We start from the raw sequence: 23,413 nt of genomic DNA, 5'->3' as shown, positions 1-23,413 counted from the left end.
ATCTGTGTGAGATTTTCATAGAAGTGACCTTTTGACCGTCATATTTGACTAGTTCATATTAACATATTGAGAGACACGTTTCCCAATTTGTTCTCTGCCTTGTCATTTGGTTTGTAGATGTTGGCTCATTTTCAAATACAGAAAATTCAGAAACGTGGGCAAAAGCGGAGGCCGAGCTCTGTGCAGGTATCCTACTGAAAACATTTGCAGTATTCACTTTAGGGATAGGTGTTTGAGCATCACTGTGGGGGGGGGGGGCGTAAGGGAGAAGGAACACTGCAGTTTTCTTTTTGTTCTTCAGTCTGGTTAAAACAGAGGGTGATCCTTGAAGAGCAACATCCTTGCAAACCGCTTTCAACTTTTTGACATGGGTATTAAAATGCCACCCCAAATACCAGTGGTAATAAAGACTGGGACTTAAAAGGGGAGAGAGGTGTAAATGTAACACTGGGAGCCCCTTTTTGACTCTTGCTGGCCAGTTGCTGAGGAATCACCGGTGGGAGGCTCGGGGCTCCTTCCCGTCTCTGTCTCAGGTGGTGGAAAGCCTCGGTCATTTGAGGCTGCTTGGGCGAGTCTAAAAGTTTCGAACCGAGACGAGTTGTTCACACAATAATAATAACCAAAGCACCCTGTGTGCAGGCTTTCTTGGGAGAATTAGCTTCTGCTTCCTCTTTTGATTGTCCCTTCCTTCACCTGATGTCCCTCGTCCCCTCTTCTCTCTGCCACCCTGTGTTCTGTGCCTGCTCACAACGCCTCAGTTTGTGCAAAAGTGGTGACTGTTTTCCTTTTCCGAAAATGAAAAGTATCTAGTGATTCCCGCCCCCTCTCCCCCCAAGGGAGAAAGCTACTTCAGGACAGGGCAGCTTTGGGATGGACTCTTTTTGGAGAAAGTCACCTCACTCTTGCTTCTGTCTATGTTCACCAGGCAAAGAGCCTCATAGCACTTGTCTGGGATTTTCTCTGCTCCTGAGGAAGGGAGTCTTCGTGTTTCAGGAAGATGGCTTCCCAGGCTCCAGACTTTGCTGATTGAAAGGGGCAGACTGATAAATGTCACTTCTGGTCAGCAAGTTCTCAGCAGGGGCCTTGGAAACGGCAGCATTTCCTCTGGCTAAACCTTTCTGATAGCATATTTCTTGCCTACCTTTTAAAAACAATCTTTTATTCTTTGGCACTTTCGTACACCTTTGTAAAGTCATTTAAGGCACTTCTTCCCGATTGCCTCGCTCAACATCCTTCTGCCCTCTGAAGCCATTCTTCTTTCCAATGAAGTTCCCCTCCCACTTCATATTGTGTGTGTGTGTGTGTGTGTGTGTGTGTGTGTGTGTGGTGTTTGAGCACTGTCGAGTGCCAGTGTCACTGATGCTTGCATGGGTATGAGTGAAGGAGAGGTATTTATAGGAGCCTGAGCAATAGGTACAGTAGCTACGCCTTTGAGAAAAACAGGATTCTCTATCCCAGCTTCCCTTAATGAACAAGGGTCCTTTAGGGAAGGGGGAGGTGAGGAGGGGGGAACTTAGGAGTCACTACTGTATCCATCAAGAAATGCTGATGGACAAATCACTCTATCTTGGGTCTCCTACGAAGTAAGTCCAAACCATTTACTTCCTATTGTTTTCTGCTACTTTTTATTATCAACAGGACTAACACACATGGCCTTCTCATTTAATCTCTCGCCACATGATGCTTTCTATGTAGTTTTTTTTCTTTTTCCTTTTTTTTAAAAGATTTTTTAAAATCTATTTTATGGGTATGAATGCACTGTAGCTGTACAGACGGCCATGAGCTATCATGTGTGTGGTTGCTGGGAATTGAACTCAGAATTCTGCTGTCCCCACTCTCTCTGGCCCTGCTTGCTCTGGCATAATTCACTGTAACTGTCTTCAGACGCACCAGAAGAGGGCGTCAGATCTCATTACGGGTGGTTGTGAGCCACCATGTGGTTGCTGGGATCCGAACTCAGGACCTTTGGAAGAGCAGTCAGTGCTCTTACCCGCTGAGCCATCTAGCCAGTCCCTATGTAGTTTATTTTTAAGGAGAGCAAAACCAAGTATTACTCGTTGACTTTACAGTGAGGGACAAAGCTCAACTGGAAGAGCCAAATAGTTTTTTTTCCTGTTTCTCTATCTCCCTATCTTTCTTTCTTATTTTTTTATTTATAAATAAAGATAGTGTTTCACTGTGTAACAACCTTGGCTGCCCTGGAACTCACTATGTAGACAGTAGACCATACTGACCTTGAACTCACGAAGACCTGGCTTTGTGCCAAAAGTGCTGAGAGTAAAGGCATTCAGCCCTGTGTTGGGCAGTCCTTTCTTCTGTTCGTTGTTTCTTTGCTTCCAATGATGACAGTGATAAAAACTTTGTGCTCTGAAGATTCTCCTTGGGTTTTACTGGGTCTCTTACAGGCTTGACAACATGGGGCCTCAGAACAGCAACCAAGTTATCAGTTCATGGCAGACTTTAATTCTATTTAATAGTTCAAGGACTTAGTGAAAATACCTCACCACTATTGGCTGTTTTCTCCCACCCCACACACTGATCCCTGTCTTCCACAAGTATTATCTATATCTTTTGTTGAATTTGTTGCCAACACTCTGTGTTGGAATGAAAGAGTCCAAAATCTTTATTTATTCTGACTATTTAAACACTAGGAAGCAGGCATGGTGGTGCATGTCTTTAATCAGAGTTACTCAGGAGACAGAGGCAAGAGCTCTGGGTTCAAGGTCACCCTGGTCTACAAAGCCAATTCCAGGACAGTCAGGGCTACACAAAGAAACCCTGTCTCAAAAAAATAAAATAAAATAAAAATTAATTAATTAAACACCAGCTCCATCTCTTGCCTGTCAAGAATTCCAGAGGTAAACTGGCCAATGCATTCTGGGTTGCTATGGCTACAAAGTTGACAGAAGATGTGGTGCGCAGTATAGACAGAATCTCCTAGTCCAGGAACCTGATCAGGAGGCTGAAGCTGGAGGAGCTAGAGTAGTCAAGCAGCCAGAATTATAGACAGAGACTCCATTTCAAAAATCAAAGAAACTAAATAGAAATGAAGACACATAAAGGAGAGGAAGTGGGGGTTGCAACTGCAGCTGGTTTTGGGTATGTCTCAGGCTGAGCCTTGGGAGAAGTTATGACTTTGAAAAACAGAGCGGTGGTGGCACACACCTTTAATTCCAGCACTTGGGAGGCAGAGGCAGGCGGATTTCTGAGTTCGAGGCCAGCCTGGTCTACAGAGTGAGTTCCAGGACAGCCAGGGCTACGTAGAGAAACCCTGTCTCGGAAAAAAAAAGAAAAAGAAAAAAAAGAAAAAAAAGAAAAACAGAAGCTGAGTTTAGTGACCTCATCCAAAACTTTTACCAAGAGACCTTTGCTTCCTTTCCTACAGATAAGGAGCAGCCTAAGTAGATGACCTCACTGATTTCATGACAGGGTGGAGGAAAGACCTTGTTTTCTATACTTAGCATAGACTAAGAGCTACAGGAATTCAAAACATGGAAAACACAATTTCTGTCATTGGCATCAGTACCTGAGTGAGTGTGTTAACTTTATAAAAGAATAAAATGTTCTTCTTAAAATTTTCTGTTATAAGACATGCTTAAATATCACCCTTATCTCCTGTTGGATTATGCTAATTATGCATGTAAGCCCTGCCCCCCAAGCTAGAACAAACCAGCAGGATTGCAGGCAGACAAATGCTCGCTGCAATAGAACTATAGCTTAGGACACACAGCTAGGAGCCTCACACAACCCTCTCCCGTCTCTTACCTTTCTTGGAACAATATGGCTGGTTGGAATCTGGAGCCCCTGGAACCTAAACCATCCTTCAAATTCATCAACCAGAACAAACAACTTTTCTATGCTTCAGTTTCTTTTTCTTTTCTTTTTTGAAATAGGAACATGAGTCATATTTCTGTTTTTTAAATGAAGTAAAACCAATAAAGAATTTAGCAGTTGAGAAATTATTTGTGTTATTATTATTCTCATGCCCAGGATTAGTGTAAGGATGGCCAAGGAACAATATGGCTCACATATATACAGCACTTGTTTCAGACTGTTAGAGTTAGGCATGGTCATTATTAGAGGCAGAAAGTAATTATGTGGGTGCCTGACTTATCCACACATAATTTAGGAATATGAACAGTATAAACCGAATAGAACCATCTTCCCATATTCTTCAGAGATGTGTTTTAATATCCCAGTGGATGCCCAAGACCCTGAATATAGTGCCAAATTCTCTATGTACAAGCTCTATAAATATCTATCTATATATGTTGTTTTAAAAAGATTTATTTTTATTTACTTTATGTATGCATGTTCTATCTGCATGTACACCTGTGTGCCAGAAGAGGCTCATTATAGATGGTTGTAAACTGCCATGTGGTTGCTAGGAATTGAACTCAGGACCTCTGGAAGAGCAGCCAGTACTCTTAACCACTGAGCCATCTCTCCAGCCAACTCCCCCCAGTATATATTTATGTTAAGGTTTTATTATAAATTAGATGCAGTAAGAGACAAAGAACAATAACTGAAAAAATAAATTATAACAATATACTGTAACAAGTAACATATTATACTGTAATCCAGTGTGAATGTGTTTTCTCTCTTTGAGACTATCACCTTGTACTATATTTCCACCTCTTCTTGTGATAGTGTGAGGTGACTCAGTGCCTGTATAACGAGATGATGTGAAAGGATGTCACACTTTCTACGTGAAGTACAGTGATATGGTGTCATAGTTACTACTGAAAATGGTAAGTATTTGAAACCTGAGATATGTCTATTTCTGGAATTTTCCTTTGAGTAGTTTTGGATCATAGTTAATGATGGGTGACTACTTCCTCAGAAATAAAACTGTGGGCAAGGAGGGGAGCTGCTACAGATCTGTTCAGTTCTTACAGTGTCCAGGCGTTGGTTAATTCCAGGTGTTCCTTCTATGCCTGTGTGTAAACACTGGCTAGTCTTTTCATATTTTCCAAGTTCAATTTCAAGCTTGGATGCCAGTGTCAACAGCTCTACAGGAGTTGTCCATCTGGCCTCCAGCTTCTCCCAGGAAACAGCAAAACCAGTGGTTCCTAGCCAGACTCGAGCTGGCTCTAATTCTGGGAATGTCAGCCCTCAAGTGTGCTATATTGGGCAAAGTACTGAGTAACTCTGCACCTGAATCCCTTCTTTACAGAACAAGATTGGTGTTGATAATATTGTACATAGACATGATTAATTCTCCACGATCATATTCATTGGATATGTGGATGGTTATCTTGTTAGACAGCATGCTGCAAGGAGCTGAGAAGATGATTATTCATTTAATCCATATGTCTGATGAAGATAAAAGCAGTTTAACTTAATTTCTGTCCTTTATGTCCAACACGAGCTGAATAGAAACCCAGATCTATAGGAATACATTACCAGAATGCCAGACAGAGAAATGGGACTGATTCAAGTGTTGCTCATTGGAGAACAGCAGAAATCTGAGGTCTGTGCAGGCAGGAACAACTTCTTGGAGAAGGTGAGCTTCAAACCAAGCCTTTTACCTTGCAGTTATTGGCAATGATTATGTCGCATTGTGACAGATTGTAAGGTGGAGGCATTGTACAATATGAACTGTTCATGTAAGCTGCACTTTGTACTGCCTCTCATGGGACAGATTTTGCATCTGAACCATCTTCCATGAGGATTTTCCTGGTGTAGTGTAGTATGGAAATGTCATTACAGCTGAAATGGATAATTTCCATAGTGAGACTATTATTTTTTTATTAACTTTGGAAATATTAAGACACTCTGTGATGCTCATGGTCACAGTCACTTACAAATGCTAGGTGAGTAATGGACATTAAATTAAACACCAAAACTTTATCCCAGTAACTCACACTGTGGGAAAGAAGCAGCGTACTTGGTATGAAAACATAGTGGGTAATCCACATCAGTTCCAAGAGAAGAAAAAGATGGGTCTTGAAGCCAGGCAAAGTGGGGTCATCTTCTGTTCCCATCTCTGCCACCGCCTTTTGGTATAGCACCAAATACAGCTGGCCTTGCTGGAGTGGAACCACAGACCCAGTGCTCTCTAGGCCTTCCTGCTTGTGTGGTGTTCTTTGAATTAAGCATATTCACACTCAAATGACAAGCACGCTTCATAATGTTTTAGATCCAGGAAGGAGTTTGACAGAAGCTCTTCATGTAGAAGTTAGGATGAATCTTTTTTTTTTTCACGTGTAAGAGGTTTAATTGAGAGGGAGAGAGGGAGCAGTAGTGGAGAGAGAGAGAGAGAGCCGTTAGGATGAATCTTAATTCCACTTTCTAAATCACAACACATACACCATGAGAGTGTAGGACATTTACTCTAAATAAAAGAGGTGAACCCTGGCCACCCTTCCTCTATAGCACGTTCTCCCATCTATTGAGTCTATTGAGGTCTATTGAGTCCCATCTCGACGATGAGTTTTCTGCTTTAGAACACATGATGGAAACGGGGGGTTGGGGGGGTTGGGGAAGGAGCCAGCATTGTGTACCCAAAGGCAGGCCCTCTAGTTCTATGGATACCACGTTGTGTTTTGCCTATTGTTTTCTTCAAGTTGAGCAAAGAATGAGCCATGAAGACAGGCCAGCTCAGTACAAATTTGGACCAGCATGACTTCTTATTGGAAAGGGGAAGTACACATTAAGAAGATGGAAGCCAGGCCATTTCCTTATTCTAATAACATGCTTCAGGGGTCAAAACCCAGGTCAGAAGCTGTACAGTCAACACATTAAGCTACTCTGATGCCTGGACTGATGGCAAGACAGGGGCAAGTGACAACAGTGACAGAAGGCTCTACAGTGCACCAAAGACTTTGTTTATTTTGTTTGAGACAGGGTCTCATGAATCTTAGGCTATCTTTTAAGTTTAATGTGTAGTTGAAAAGGACTTCAGCCAGGCAGTGGTGGCATACACCTTTAATCCCAGCATTTGGGAGGCAGAGACAGGTGGATTTCTGAGTTCAAAGCCAACTAGTCTACAGAGTGAGTTCTAGGACAGCCAGGGCTACACAGAGAAACCCTGTCTTGAAAAACAAAAAAACAAACAAACAAAAAAATCAAAAAAAAAAAATGAAATTTGGATTGGGCATAGAGTCACATGCCTTTCATCTCAGCACTGGGAAGCAGAGGCCAGTTTGGTGTACAGAGAGAGTTCCAGGACATCCAGAGCTACACAGAGAGACTTTGTCTCAAAAAACCAAACAAAAGAAAAGAAAAAAAAATGAAATTTGTAAAAAGAAGAGGAAGAGGAGGAGGAGGGGCAAGGGGAGGAAGAAGAGAAGAAGCCCCTCAAAAAATTAGTGATTTACAAAAGGACCTGTGGAAAGGGAGGGTGTGTGTGAAATTTTTTAGAGCAGAAGTAAGCTAAACTGGATGTAGAGAAGATGGAAAGTTCAGTGCTGATCTGGCCACCTGAGCTACCTTATATCCTAAAGTCACATTCATGTCACCTTCCTCTCTCACAACAGAGTGACATAGGGAAACATTTTTCTTTTTAAAGTGATCGTGTTGGAGTTTTGCCACTTTCTACTGAGTGTGCCACTTCCTGTTAAGGGTTCTAACTGAGGCTCGTAAACTCTGGAAACCTCAGGTTTCTCATGTGTACACAGTTGGAATTTTCAAATCTGAAGGTTAGTTGTAATATTTGAAAAGTTCTTGGAAAAATTCCACTGTACTCTGGGTTTCTGTGTGTGTGTGTGGAGAGAGAGAGAGAAAGAGAGAGAGGAAGAAGGAGAAGAAGAAGAAGAAGGAGAAGAAGAAGAAGAAGTAGGAGAAGAAGAAGAAGAAGAGGAGGAGGAGGAGGAGGAAGAGAAAGAGGAAGAAGAAGAAGCAAAAGAAGAAGAAGGAAGAGGAGGAGGAGGAAAAAAAGAAGGAGAAGGAGGAAAAGAAATTATTTAATTCATTTTACTATATTTCATTAAGCTCTTGCCCAGAACCTGGTTCAGGGTCCTTCAGCGAACAGTAAAGCTAAGAGCATTTTTCTCCAGATTACATACTTCAAATGTTTATTTCCTGAGCCTTGCTAATTAGGAAAATACCACAACTGTTCTAATTAGGTCCTTGACATTTCTTTCTAACAATTGTGAAAGGGCTGAAATAAGCACGTTAAAGGACAAGTCTGTGTGAAGGGAAAAGGCGACTCTGATGCTAATCTTCCTTTGAACAATGAGCTGCATGCAGACTAAGTTCTGTTCCAGGGACAAATGGGGGAACCTGGAACTCCTTTTCCAAAGTGCAGGGTCTCTGAGAGCATATAGGAAATGAAGCTAACTAGCAAGGCCATCCAATTTAACACATTCAGTGGCATTTGGAGCCGGTGCTGAGGGAAAACCACTCTCTTGCTTAATTTCACACTTCCTCTATACATTTCAAAAAAAAAAAAAAAAAAGCGAGGAGGTGTGACTGGTTTTAAAAAAAAAGACATTCATAAGGCTAAATGCCAGCCAGGTACACATGCAAGCTCCTGGCTTTAAGGCGTGTTCTGTCTTCTGGCGCCTGTTTGCTACAGGGGCTCCAGCTCTTTTAAAGCAGGAGATATTTCTGCACATTAGGGCTCTCACCTTACCGAATCGGCTGGCTTGTCTTTCAATGGGTAGAAATTCTTCAAAACCTGGGGCAGTTAACCACAGTGGAGGGCTAGAAAGAATTGGGCATCCAATATAGTGCCTTCTGTGTACTAACCTATGTCCATCCCAGGAAACAGGAGCCATTATTGCCTTCATTTGACACAGGAGAAAAAGATCAGGGGACTCACTTCATTTCCACCCCACGGTCCTTCTCCAACATCACTCCATCTACTCTGCGATGTGTGGGTGGGGGATCCTCATGGCCCAAAGGTCCCCAGGAGTCCCTCCTCGCTGCAGATGCTCAGGTTTGTTTTCTTTGGCTCCCCCATTAATGAGTTCCACAGGACAATGCTAAGCCTGGTTATGCAGCCTTAATTGGTTTAGTTACAACAAGATAATTCCTTTTTTCTTCTCTTGGAGGCTGTTCTGTTTAAAGACATTTTAGCTGGAAGATGCTAATTATCAACGAGGAGAAAGTGACACCCGAGGAGTTCATTTTCCATCTTGGTCCTTGCTTCTTCCTTTGAACTCCCTCCACCAGGGGCCCCTTTTCCCACTTTGTCCCGATCCCCCACCATCATAAAAGAAAGCTGGTCTCTGGGCAGGGCAACAGAACTTTCTTCCACTTTTGCCAAGGAGTCTTTGCACTGCTGCCTCGGGGGTATGGACAACCTGGGTGAGACCTTCCTCGGCCTGGAGGATGGCTTGGACCCTTCTGACACCACGGGCCTGCTGGCCTCCTGGGATTGGAAAAGCAGAGCCAGGCCTGTGGAGCTGATCCAGGCATCCCCCACTCAAAGCCTCTCCCCAGTTCCTTCTCTGGAGTCCTACTCTGAGGTTGCATTGCCCTGTGGGCACAGTGGGGCCAGCACAGGAGGCAGCGATGGCTACAGCAGTCACGAGGCTGGAGGCTTAGTAGAGCTGGATTATAGCATGTTGGCTTTCCAACCCGCCTATCTACACGCTGCTGGTGGTCTCAAAGGCCAGAAAGGCAGCAAAGTCAAGATGTCTGTCCAGCGGAGACGAAAGGCCAGCGAGAGAGAGAAACTCAGGATGCGGACCTTAGCAGATGCCCTCCACACGCTCCGGAATTACCTGCCCCCTGTCTACAGCCAGAGAGGCCAGCCACTCACCAAGATCCAGACCCTCAAGTACACCATCAAGTACATCGGGGAACTCACAGACCTCCTCAACAGCGGCGGGAGAGAGCCCAGGCCACAGAGCGTGTGAGTTGTGCCCCTTGGAGAATCCCACCGGTACCAGACCTATGGATAGGCACAGGAGGAGTTCTGAAGCCCCTGAACCTGTTGCCTTAAAGGACAATAGCACAGAGTTATCTGTGGACACTTAATGTGGTCCATTTCCCATCTTTAGCTGGACTTCATCTGACCTGTTGGAGCTGCCAGGACACTCACCTGCCAGGCAAGCAGGACATTTCCAGAGAGTCTGTCTCATGGTGTCTCCAGTGACTCAGCTTTTGCAAAGAGACAGATTATTTTGCCCTGTGTCTTTTAAAGGTATTTTTAAAAAGAGTCAATATATTTTAAATACACTCTTTTTGATAATGTTAAACACCTACAGTTATGTTCTCCTACCATTTTGGTGTTGGGAGTTTTCTTTCTGTTGGATTTAAACTTGTATTTTGTAGAGGATCCAATGTGACATTTGGATTCTTATTTAGAAAGATTGTGTCAAGTAAGGAGCTAATGCTTTCTCAGTTCTCTCTCTCTCTCTCTCTCTCTCTGTGTGTGTGTGTGTGTGTGTGTGTGTGTGTGTGTGTGAAGTTGAATACTTGCTGGGAGTAAAATCACTTCAGAGCAGAGGGAACTTGTATCACAATAAACAGGAGGTAACAAGCAGGCAGACTTGCTGATTTAAGACACTGAAAATCCTATGACTGAGTTTTCTCGGTAAGGGAGAATGTGGGCATAGACTACTGTGTCCTGGGGAATAGGAGAAGGGAAGAAGGGGGGAAGGCTCTCAGCACCACAGGGTGGCCAGAAGCCAATCTTAGAGAGCACGAGCTCTTAGTCCCAGGCCTGGTGTGAATGTGATCTCATTACTTCACATATTCATTTCTTAAATGGAGAGATTGGCCTAAAACAAAGACAATTTGAACTCCACAGATAAGTGGCCAGGATTAGAACTCAAGGCTTTCCCTGACCTCTCTAACAGAATTTACATTATCCAAAACACCTAGCTGCCCTGCCCACTCCCTCCATCCCATAACCTCCTTTTACCCATTCCTCCTCCCAGTGCCTCACATGTCTCTATTTGCAATCACATATTGTCTTCCAAGTATCTGTCCTGCTGGGTACCTGCAGCAGCCACAGTTTGGTTAATCTGAACACATAGGGCATCATATTAAAGGGGCTTCAATTTAAGTAGGTTCCTTTCTGAGACCTCCTTTTCCTTCTGTGATTATTAGCCATCAGTCTTTGTCTCCAGTGATTCACTAGTTTGTTCGTGGTTTTTGTCCACCCCCCAACCCCCACCATCTCCCACTAGTCTGTTCGTGGTTTCTGTCCACCCCCCCACCTCCTCCTGCCTTTTGTCTTTTTCATCTTTTTAATTACATAAATTATAAAAGTAGTAACTGTGTTCACAATCTCATGTTTAACTTCATTCCACTTCTTTCTTAGATGATAGAAATATACACAAATAAATATGTGCACATGTATTCTTTGAGGATTAACTTTAATTCTGTATATTCTGATTCTTACCTGGAGATGTAAATTTGCATAAATATGTATGTGATATAAGTACCACTATTATTTTGATCTTACAGATGAGAAAATTGAAGCATGATTTCCCCAGTCAAACAATACTCCCCAGCACAGGTTCTGATAATTTCTTAAACCGAAGCACCTTCTCAATGGAGTTTAAGTTGCTATGCATTACTTCACCACAAACCATGCCTGGAAAAACAGAGACAAAAGCTTTGACCACTGGTAATTTTTAAATTAGCCTTAGAAGTCCTTAGGGAGAGCATTCCTAGGTCAGAATGTGAACATATTTTACATTTTAATAAACATTATTTCATCACTTTCATAAAAGTTTGTAGTTTATTTATGTTTCCACAAATATCATATGATAAGCTAGTCGTTCTACATAATCTCTGGTAGAAACCACCTCAAAAACCGATAATGGGCAAATCCAGTGACATCGTCATTTTGGTAAGCTTAATTTATCCAGTTATTAGTTGTGATGGAGTATCTTTATTTGATCTTACAAGACTATTACTCATTTTGGTTCTTCTGTAATGTGTCAGTTTATGTTCTTTGCATTTTTTTCAGTTGGATTATCTTCTTGCTAATTTAGGAAAGTACATTCATGGGAAGATATTTCCTTACAATTTGTTGGTATTTTTTTTAACATTTGTTTTTGTGTTATCTTACATTTATAATTTTGATCATGTCATATCTTGCTCATTTTCATTTTATTTCATTCTTATATGATTAAATAATTTTCATTCTTATATGATTGAATCTTTTTGTTGTTTTAACTTTATGGCTTATACGATTTTTTTCCCTTTGCTTAATTTTTCCTAGTTCTAAAGGTTCAAATTTCTTTTTAAAACATTTTTTTTATTGTTGCACTTTAAATTAATTGGATCTTTAACACAACTGAAATTTTTCTACAAGTTGAATCTAGGAAGAACTTAACCTCACTTGCGGAATAGTATTTTCATAACTGAAAATGTGTCTGCCTTGTTTTCAAGGGCTAGTAGGGTGCCTGGGCCTGGTGATTAAAATGCCACCCTATTTATATGAATATTCAATAGCTTCTTAGATATTACATTTTTTTATTTTTGGCAAAGAAACTATACAAGATTGGTCTATATCAACCTTTTTTTCCTTAAGGGACTGTTCCCTCTGAACGTGTTTATGTGGGGTAGTTTACGTACACATGTGTTTGTGTGTGGGCTTGTATGCATGGGCTTGTATGCATGCTGTGCTTTAGGCAAGAGAATAGAGAGGAGGGGAATAGGGGCTTGCAGAGAACCAGCTGGTCTCAGGACCAACTTAGAGATCAAATACTATTTTCCTTGCTGATTTAAACAAGTGAGAACCAAGTGACCTCTGCTTTTGACTTTGCAAGTTCAGTATTAAGAATGACCCAATAAACTGGGAAATTTTGGTTGTCCAAGGGCCCAGGTAGTGTAAATGAATTATAAGATCCTATTTTTACTTTCAAAAATTCCCCCAAGGGCAAAAGTGGTGGTGGGATGGCCTATTGGTGAAGCGCTTGCCATGCAAACTTGAAGACCCAAGTTTGGATCCCAAGCATCCACATAAAACTATAGACACAAACAAATGAAAAGCTAGTGTGGTGGTTCAAGTCTGTAATTCCGGTGCAGAAAGGTGAAGACAGAAAGATCCCGAAGTTTACCAGCTAGGCAGCCAGGCTGGACAGGTAAGCTCCAGGTTTTGTGAGAGACTTTATCTTAAAAAGATATAGAGCCAGGTGGTGGTGGTGCATGCCTTTAACCCCAGCATTTGGGAGGCAGAGGCAGGCGAATTTCTGAGTTCGAGGCCAGCCTGGTCTACAGAGTGAGTTCCAGGACTGCCAAGGCTACACAGAGAAACCCTGTCTCAACCCGCCCTCCCTCCCCCGCCAAAAAAAAAAAAAGAAAAGAAGATATAGATCTGGGTGTGGTGTCATGCACCTTTAATCCCTGCATTTTGTAGGCAGAGGTTGGTGGATCTCTGTGAGTTCAAGGCCAGCCTGGTCTACAGAGTTGCAGAACAGCCAGGGCTACAAGATAAACCCTGTCTAAAAAAATAAAAATAAAAATAAAAAAATAATAATATAATAAAAATAAAAATAACAAACAAAACAAAAAACAAACAAATACAAACAAAGAGTAAGATATAGAAGCAGATGAGGAAGATACTCAACATTGGCCTCTCATATTCATACACATGTGCCCAAACACACATCTATGTGTAAACGTCACTCACACATGTATAATTACCCCCACAGAGGGAGAGAAAGAGAGAGAGACATTCAAGGCCTCACTGTCACCTGCTAATTGGGCCTGAGCTTAAGAACTTCTAAGAGAAGAGGCCTCTGAAAAGCCAGGAGAGAGAGGTTGGGCTTTCTGGAAGGTCACCTGTGGCCTGGAGCTGGGTTGTTGCTCTCCTCAGACTGCCGACTTGCAGCACAATGCCATTCTGGAAAGGTAAAGGTCGGGGACATTTGATCCTGCACCAGGCCTTCCCTGAGAAGCTGGATCCCTTGTAGGAAGCAGAACTGGAGCAGGTCCCCGATCCCTCTGGGGAGCGGCTGAAAGCGCTTGGCTCAGGCGAAGCTGCAGGAGTGAGCTATTTTTGGTGCTTGGAGAAAGAAAGGACGGAGGGACTGTGGAAACATTATCCACGTGTCTGGCTATGGGCCGTATTTCCGTGCTGACTCCTTCATATGATTCCCCATAACAGGCCTGGAGGCAGACGCTGAGTTTCCTACTTAGATAGCATGCAATCTGAGGTTTAGGATAGCTAAGTGATGCAGAGCACCATGGTTAACAAGCAGCACACTTCATGCCTAGCTGCCGACTCTGCTCTCTAGATCTCAGAGCTCTGTTGTCTTGCTGTCTTCCTTCCCAGCTGTGTGAGCTTGGCTTGGCTCAGAGAGCATTCTCAGCAAAGACTCACCTCCATTCCTTTGCTTTCCTTCCTCTGGGGCCCTCATCTCTTTCACACCACATGAAGCATTTCATCTCATGGTCTGAATTATTTCTCTTTGAACTTCCACCCCTCTCTTTTAATGTTTCCGCAGAATTTCCTCCACTGGTGCTTAGAGTATTAATCGAAAAATGAAATCTGCCGTCTGTTCACTTGTGTTCAGTAAAGTGTTCCATAATTTGCAAGAGCCTGAGGTCTTCTGCTCTGTTTGAGCTTCTGCAGCTGGAGCTGAACAGGAGAGAAACCAAAGCTGGGTGTGAGTGTGTGGGAGGGTAGGGTGGAATGGGATGGGTGGGGGGAGCTTGCGAACTGACACGTTGGCAGAATTACTATTTTGCTAAAATATGTTAAAGAAAAAAATAATCAGGGCTAAAGATGTAACTTAGTGATAGAACGTTTGTTGGGTTCCATCCCGGGTACTGCATCAACATCCCCAACCAACAAGATAGCAAAAGGGGACACCTGTAAATGTTGCCTGTGCCCCTGCCATTCTACTGCAAGGGCTTGGCATACAAACTCTAAAGTTTCTGGAGGTGGGGATGTGGATCTCTGCTAGGTTTGGGTCTTGACCCCTTTGGGCTCAGCTCATGATGGCTTGAAAGTAAGCAGAGTCTGGCTAGCCTCCCCTCCCGTCCCTGCCCTGCCCCAATACCTCTGCTAGAAACCTGAGAAGATGCCTGTCCATGCCAATGAAGTGCAGACACTAAACAGCACCCGTGTCCCTATCAGGAAGGACTTGATCTTGATAGCTTGGTCCCAGACAAAACCTTGAACTCCAAGGAAGAAGAAAGCACAAAGATTTCGTGAGATGGCTAGGGCAGAAGTTTGTGGACAATTATTTGCCTCCTGGTGTGGCAGGAGAAAGAGACTGGAAGCCCTTCCCGCTCCGGATTTTGGAAGGTGCTATGCTATTTAAATGACCTTCCTAAGACATTATGACTCAGGGCTTCCCCTCACCTCACAAGCCCACCCCCATTCTCAGGGGTGTTTTCGGGTTCTTAATAAGCGGTCTCTATTCCTATTTGTAACCATGTGTCCCTGGTCTAATTCATTGCCTTGGAACACGAGAACCTCGGCACTGCAGCAGATGCTCTGTGACTCTGATCTGTGCCTCTAACACCATGGTATGGAGGCTGCTAACCTTCCTTCCTGTTAATTCCTGTCTTCGCAGGAACTTCCTGATTTCTGTTTCTTTTCATCAAGCTGATTAGACAGATCTGACAGGGGGAGGGATTGGGACCTTTGCACAAGAGGAGTGTTTTGAAAGTACTGAATGGGTTCTTCTGTTCTAGCCCCAGAGAGCAGTGTAGATCCACTATCTGAAGTGTCAGATTCACTGACCACAAGATCCTTTGCTGGATCTTTCTTTTCACTTCCATGGCTAGCATTAGGAAGCAGTTACCCACAACACAAGCAACCGTGCCAGGAGTCACATAGCTGGCGCAGATCAAGCTCCACCCAGGTCTGTTTGACCCATTTACTCATCAGTCCTAAGTATATATGCTGCCAAACTATGCAGCAGTGAATAAACCCGGCATAGAAAGATCGTGACATTCATCCTTCCCAGGAGATGTCTTCACTTGGTGAAACTTTTGAGTTGGAGCCCAAACTTATTACAGCATATTTTATTTTGCTATTACTTTTTGTGTATGACTGTGTCTGTGTGTGTGTATATGGATACACACATCTGTGTCTCTGTGAGGTCATTCTCCACCTTATTCTTTTGAGGCAGGCTTTCTCACTGTATTTGGAGCTAGGCTGGTGGCCAATTACATGTCCTGTTTTCTCATCCCTCAGTACTGGGTTACAGGCATGTGTCCTGGCTAGTTTTATGTCAACTTAAACTAGAGTTAAATGAAATGAAGGAACAATTAAGAAAATGTCTCCATAAGCTCTGGCTGTTGGGCACTTTCTTAACTAGTGATTGATGGAGGACGGCCCAAGCCATTCTGGATGGTGCCATCCCTGAGCTGGTGATCGTGGGTTTTATAAGAAAGCACGCTGCATGGAGAGCAGCCTCCTCATCAGTCTCCTATCTTCAGGTTTCTGTCCTGTTTTGAGTTCCTGCCCTGACTTCTTCTGAGGATGAACAGCAATATAGAAATGTAAGCTAAATGAATCCTTTCTTCCCCAACTTGCTTCATGGTCATGAGTATTTCATTGAAGCAATAGAAACCCTAAGTGAGACATTCAGTGTGGCCTAAACTGACCCCAAGAGCACCCTCGGAATGTGCATTAATTTGAAGTGGATTTTGTGTTTGTGTTTTTCCTTTCTGAATTTTTATATTTATTTATTTATTTATTGGTTTTTTTTTTTTTTTTTTTTTAATAGACCAGTCTGGCCTCGAACTCAGATATCCAACTGTCTCTGTCTCCTTGCTGATATTAAAAGTGTACGCCACCAACTGACCCTGAATTGTTAATCTAATTGACACACATAAATAAGACAATCACTACAATTTGTAAGGAATTAGTTGAAGGGGGATTTTAAACTCTTGAATAGGATTCATTCTTTTCATAATTCAAAGTTTTATACTCTAAACACAGCTACCTCCACTTTTGCTATATGCCAGATCACTTCCTGGCAGAAAGAGCAAACATGAGAGCCAGATGGAGTTCTAAGGATACCGGCAGGTACCAAAGGGCCTGTGTATGGAGGGAGGGCTCAGAATCCAGTCACTGGCTGACAGACTGCAGGATGTCAAGCATGAGCTAGGGGACCAGGAAACAGAAAAAGGGAGAGTGAATCAGATGCCAGCCTCAGCCCTGCCTCTGGGCCCAGCATTGTGCTTGATAAAGGGCATGAAGAGAGAGATACTTACAACTGCCAGAGAGAGACAGGACAAGACACTCCAGGGCCAGTGTGCTCTTTGCAGGACACAGGGAAGGCTTCACAAAGCAAGAGGCTCTTGAGGTTGTGTCTGGGTGTCTGATGGAACCAAAGGCATTCTCAGCTGGGGAGTCTGTCTCAAATGTTTAAAGGGAGGGATCACTTGGGAGGAATCACCTGGGTTGGTTTGGCGGAAGCAATGAGTGAGATTGGAGGGGTAGAGAACAGAAAAAGTATGAGCAAGCAAGAGTAGACTGGGTGAGGCTTGAGCAAAGTCAAACTGTGGGGCAGTCAACCCTTGGTCTGAGCAAAGCCCCACCCACTGGTTAACTCAGGGAGTTACTGATTGATGCTCTATCAGAGCGCTTGGGATAGGATGCAGCAACACATGAGTCATGAGCATTGGCATTGTGGTCCACGTGGTACAATCAGGAGGTACTGTTTTTCATTTCTTGAAGTCTTTACACTTGTCCTTCCTCTTCACTGCCGCACCCAGGGCTTAGGTTATTTATTTATTTATTTATTTATTTATTTATTTATTTTTTGGTTTTTCGAGACAGGGTTTCTCTATGTAGGCCTGGCTGTCCTAGAACTCAACAGGCTAGCCTCGAACTCAGAAATCCACCTGCCTCTGCCTCCCAAGTGCTGAGATTAAAGGCATCTGCCACCACCGCCCCGGTGGGCCTGGGTTATTTCTGCATCTATGATAAAACACCTGAGACTGGGTAATGTATAAATAGCGGTTTACTTCCGATTCTAGATGCTAAGAAAGGTAAGATCAAGGTGCCAGCATTCAAGAAGCAGCTGAAGGCCTTTTTGCCCCTTCGCATTGTAGAAGAAAGAGGGCAAAAAGGAAGAAAAGCTGTATGAAGTCTCTTCTGCCAGCACTAACCCCCCCCCCCCCCCCCCTGCACACTAAGGCAGAATCCTTTTGGCTTAGCCTTCTTCTAAAGTACTTATCTCTTATACTACTACATTGACGATTAGGCTTCTACCTATACATTTGTTTGTTGTTTTTGAAACAGGGTCTCATTGTGTAGCTTTGTCTGTCCTCAAACTCACAGAGATCCACCTGCTTCTGCATACCAAGTGCTGGCATCAAAGGCATGTGCCACAATGCCTGGCCTATGTTTATACCTATACATTTTGTGGGATATATTCATAACCTGCCCAGCACTGAATGTCTTCAAGAGAGGAGCTGTGCACACAAAGCTGGAATCTTTGTCAGTTGGCATGGTACATGCATGCAAAGTTTATCCTGTCCTATTTACTATGAGCAGCAGCAGTGCCGTGGCATCAGATCTCCTTCCTTTCCTTAAGTCGTTCACATAACACAGATTATCAGCTACACATAGAGTTATCTCAACACAAGGTTGTTGAGCGACAAAGGGGTGAGTGTGACCAAGATGTTTGCAAACTTAAATGAATGTCTTGTTGCATGTTGTTTTTTAACCTTTGAGATCTCATTCAGTCCTTATAAACGCAGTCCTTATAAATACAGAGGGTTACTATGAGGCAAAGTGCAGCAGTCTTCTCAAGAAGTCTAGATCCAAATGAGTTCCAGGACAGCCAGGGCTACACAGAGAAACCCTGTCTCAAAAACAAAACAACAACGACAATAAAATGTTTAAGTCCCGCTATGGAGTGTGGAATTAGAGACATCTAGTAATAATGCAGGCCTAAAACAGAGCTACAATTTTTTTTTTAAAAGCATCTAAAACCCAATGAGCATCAAGGCTGGGTTCTGGTTAGCATGTATGTGCCTCCCCAAATACATCTGTAATATGTGTATGGTGAGAGGTCGTTACCTTATGAAGGTACAACTCTCACGGTTATGTTAAGGACCTCACAGAACGGACACAACAGCCATTTCTCCTGTCCTGTCCCTTCCACTGTATGAAGACACTGTTCACTCTGAAGGAGGTGGTTATCTTTTTTTTCCACACTTCTTTCCTTTCTTTTTTTTCTGGGGAGGGGGCTGGGTATTTTTTTGTTTTGTTTTTCTTTGAGACAATTTTCTCTGCAGCCCTGGCTGTCCTGGAACTCCATATAAAGACCAGGCCACTCTCAAACTCACAGAGGATCTTTCTGCCTCTGCCTCCCAAGTCCTGGAACAAACGGTGAACATTACCAAGCCCAGCTAGTGGAGATAGTTTTCAAAATGCCATCTTCGAGGCAGAGATGGTCCTTCACCAAGGACTTGCCCCGCTGTGACAGAATCTTGGATGCCTGGACCTCTAGAACTCTGAGCAACAACTTATGCCGTTTACAAATTTCTCAGTCTGGTAATTTTACAGCAGCTGGAGCAGACTAAGACAGAAGGAGGCAGTTTTGTTTCATGGGTTACCTGCTTCCTGAATGAACAGTCCTTGAATCTAGAGAGGTAGGTGCCACTCTGCCGGGGGAGGGGGTGAGAGGTTGGGGGTGGGTAGAGAGAGGAGCAATCAGGTGAGATATTAAGGACAAAGGAGCAGCTTCTGGAGTCTGCAGGAGGCCTGCTGTGGCAGATAAGAACCGGGGCAGAAGGTGCAGCTGAGATTCAAGCTCAGGGAATCACACTCATTTTTGAGACTTAGTGAAGATGACACGTTTATTAACTGAACACAAATTCATAAGCTGATACCCTGAAATCCTTAGGACAGATAGAGTCCCCAGACTCAGGGCATTGATATTGTAGTGTCAAGGAATTCTATTCTGTAACTGAAGAGCATCCCTCTGAGAGTGAGTCAGGCAGAAGCTTGCACTAGAGGGATGGCTGTGGGACCACAAAGACAGTCATGGTTCTGGGTGACAAAATGAGAGAGCTAGGTCTTAAGAGGGGGTTGCAGCCACACAGAGAATTTTTTTGTGATACCAGGGGAAACTGAGCTCTTTAGTCTCATTAATAAAATAACTTAAGAATTATACTCGTGGGAGCACAAGGACAATTTTATTAGGATTTAAAGAAAACCCCACGGTGGGTGAGCCACGGTGGGTGAGCTGAAAGGTTAGCTGCTACACAGACGAGGAGAGTGGAAGAGAGAAGGGTCAATCCACACCATTTTAACAAGCAGCCACAGGAAGCGCAAACCGTGTGTGTGTGTGTGTGTGTGTGTGTGTTTAGAAAAGACATAGAAGAACCGGAAAAGCTGTGCTTAAAAGAAAAAGACTTAGGACCCTTTTGTTGATTACAGCCAGTTATCGTCTGCACTAGGGGAAGGGATTCTAGGCAGGAAGAGTACACTATCTGGTTAAAGAATGAATTATCTGGCCCATCTCTTTGTCACGGCTTAAAGTGAGCCCCCTTCCTGGGGTGTCCCTTAGGTATTGATTGAACCAGCTCCACTGGAATGTGACATCTCCTTCAGGCCAGAGAGTCTGTTCTCCTGACCTGGAGTTTTGGGTTTTTGGTTTTCATTTTTCCTACTCCGATGCTAGTACCAGAGAATAAAGTGAATGAGAGAGCCTGAGAAATGATCAGCCTGAAGAGTGCACCCAGTTTTGAGTGCTTTGGGGAAGCCAGTACAAAAGATGCAGTAGTATTGTGTGCTCTGCCATGCTCACTCTAGGGCTTAACAGCCATACTTTCCTTTGGGGATGTGGCCATAGGTGGCACATTCTCCAGTGGGTAGCCATGTGCATGCATGCTTGTGTGCATGTGCTTGTGTGTGCTTGCCTGTGTGTGTGTGTGTGTGTGTGTGTGTGTGTGTATGTGTTTGTATGTGATGAAATAAGGAGGGAGATGGACCAGAGGAGCTAGGAGGAGTTGGAGGAAAGGAGTGCTAAAGGGATATGATCAAAATACAGTATTCATTCATAAATTTATGAAGTTTTCAAAGCATAAAATATATACAAAATTAATAATAATAATAATAATAATAATAATAATTATTATTATTATTATTATTATTATTATTATTATTATTATTATTATTATTATTATTTAAGCAAAACACCCTGGGCAGTGGTGGCACACTCTAATCCCAGCACTAGGGGAGGCAGAACCAGAAAGATCTGAGTTTGAGGCTAGCCTGGTCTACAGAGGGAGTTCGAGAACAGCCAGGGCCACACAGCGGAAACCCCGTGGGGTAGGGGAAGGGAGTAAAACACATATTCTCACTTTAAAAAAGAAAACAAAAACTGCTTACACAGCTTCTTTATCAGAAAGATTACGCCTAACTTAGATAAAGGCCTCCAAGCAGAAGCCCGGTCTGGTGCCCTGTAGGAGGTACTTCCTGCTGTGAGCTCTGCAGCAGGAGAGGGACGCGAGTCTGTGTCCAGCTCTCATAAGGCGTGCCCACCCCTTCCTTATCTCCATTGGTGACCCTTTCCAAAGATTTAAATATAGATGCCATAGCCATTTACTTGATTCAATAAAATGCCCCAAGACTTCCAGAGGCTCCACTTTCACAAAAGAGGCCCTTGGAGTGTATCCTACGTCGCTCACCTTTCTGTGTCACAAGTGAGGTCCCCACGCTCAGCCTTTATCCCAGTTAAAGAGGCTGTGGAAGCCAAAGAGCGTCCTTGGGGTTGCGGGGCAGAGGGACTGGGAGACTCTACTTAAAAGGAACAAAAGATGCCAGGGAATTAAGGGGGGCGCTTTGTTTTTGTTTGTTTCGTGTTTTAAAAAGAGGGAAGGAATAACCGAGGCTCCCACTTCTCAGCTCCAGGTTGGTTGGACCTCTTGCTAGTGAGAACGCGAGGTGTTTGCTCTGTATGCCCCCCACCTCCGCCCCGACGCCCTGCCGCCCTGCCCAAATGCTTTCTTCAGCTGCAGGGCTCCTGAAGGCAAAAGCCTTCCTTAACCCTACTTCTGAAAGCCTCTGTTCACTGCTTGGCTCGCGCGGCTCGAGCGCCCCCTCCCGAAAAGCACCAGAACTGCAGAGCCCAGCCGCAGAGAATGAATGAGTTGCCAGGGTGTTCTTAATGGGAGGCAAAGCTCAACGAACCTTCTCAGCAGTTGACTTTTTTTTTTTTTTTTTTTTTTTGAAGGACCAGATTGCATTATTCATTCCTGGTCCAGAACTATAGAAAACAAGGAGCAGACCGTGAAATGATGCGTAGGGCGCAACGAGCATGACCCTAGAGTTCTTAGCATTTCTGGGCTCAGATGGCATGTTGGAGGGAGGGAAGGCTGGGTTGCATCCTGCCTGTCAGAGGGGGGAAATGTGTTTCAGAGTTCAAGGATCGCTTCAAGGCCCTCATAGAGAAACCAAGAAAACAACGAGTAGCATGTTTAAGGGAAAACACATACTTTAAAAAGTCCAGGTTGATTTCTTCAAAACAGAAACAAAGCTTGACTTCTCCCTGGCAGGGTATGAACATCAGGGTCCTTGCTTGAGGACTGATAGAGTAAATGAAATTTTCTTGCATTCAAGTAGGAGGCGCTCACAAATGATCTTAGTTTAATTCTCCTCCCCCCCCTCAAAGTTTGGTCAGCATACTTAGCAGAGGTTGGTGGATAGCTTGTGATGTCTTACCCAATGGGATGTGTAGGGAAATGCCAAGATGTTGGAGATGGGTCACTGTAAGACTCACGACAGAGGCAGAGAGACCCAGGCTCGATGGCAAAAAGAAGCTGTTACCCTTTCTCCAGTGTAGAGATCACGAAACCATTAAAGCTGAATTCAATGGATTATACATGAAAAGAGAGACAAGTTTCAAATTATAAGGAAAAACTGAAAATAAACCCACGCTTTCCACCTCACTCTCACCTGGACCCCATACACTACTTCTTCTGGAGGTCTTGGAGGGAGGCAGTAGGGTGGTGAATTCTTTTACTAAGAGAGAAAAAGTTGAGAGTTGGGAGTTTATTAGAAACAGCGCCCACAGGGGTAGCGGGCCAGGCAGCGGAGGAGAACCGTCAGCACAGAGGCATCCTGAGGCAGCTTTAATGAGGGTTTCTTCAGGGGCAGTGAGTTCCAGTGTCACTGTGTCCTGGAGCAATTGCAGCTGGGGCTTATCCGGGTTAACTTTCATTCGGGGTGGGGTGGGGTGGGGGGGGAGTGGTCCTGTGATGATGCAATCTAGGCCTTGCTCTGAGCTCAGCCTGCTGTGAGCAACAACAGCTTTCTTTGTGAGTCTTAGAATCGCTTAAGACAGGGTAGACAGCACCCCCAATCACTTGTGATTTGAAGTGACAGGAAACATAAATTTACATGTATCCCTTCATAAACATTCTGTCTCACCTCCTACTTAATTCTACTCCTCTTAAAAAGAAAAAAAAAAAATAGGGCCTTGCATAGGTTGGCCTCAGGCTTGAAACACTCCCAATCCCCTGCCTCTCCATCCTAAATGCTTCAGACCTCAAGAGGCACACTGAAGATCAAAAGTGCCCC

At 43.7% G+C, this 23,413-nt stretch overlaps 1 protein-coding gene and 1 long non-coding RNA gene across 2 annotated transcripts in view; both read left to right on the top strand.

The window, feature by feature from the left end:
* Window positions 1-5,393: 5,393 nt before the first annotated feature.
* The window catches only part of LOC116080275, a 20,115-nt gene continuing 2,095 nt past the window's right edge, over window positions 5,394-23,413 (top strand). Inside the window, exon 1 of the long non-coding RNA XR_004114377.1 lies at window positions 5,394-5,506. This is a non-coding gene — a long non-coding RNA (uncharacterized LOC116080275). The remainder of the gene's footprint in view (window positions 5,507-23,413) is intronic.
* On the top strand, window positions 9,228-9,825 carry Msgn1 (mesogenin 1). Its single transcript, XM_031356623.1, has one exon. The coding sequence runs from the start codon at window positions 9,243-9,245 to the stop codon at window positions 9,807-9,809; it is 567 nt and encodes a 188-aa protein (XP_031212483.1). The 5' UTR covers window positions 9,228-9,242; the 3' UTR covers window positions 9,810-9,825.

This window comes from Mastomys coucha, unplaced genomic scaffold (assembly GCF_008632895.1).
Source record: "Mastomys coucha isolate ucsf_1 unplaced genomic scaffold, UCSF_Mcou_1 pScaffold6, whole genome shotgun sequence".
NCBI lineage: Eukaryota > Metazoa > Chordata > Mammalia > Rodentia > Muridae > Mastomys > Mastomys coucha.
The sequence above is the reverse complement of the archived record's forward strand: the minus strand, read 5'-3'. Positions and strand labels throughout refer to the sequence as shown.

What these genes read in the sequence shown, in the direction of transcription:
- Msgn1 (XM_031356623.1), top strand. Translation starts at nt 9,243, where the DNA reads ATGGACAACCTGGGTGAGACCTTCCTCGGCCTGGAGGATGGCTTGGAC.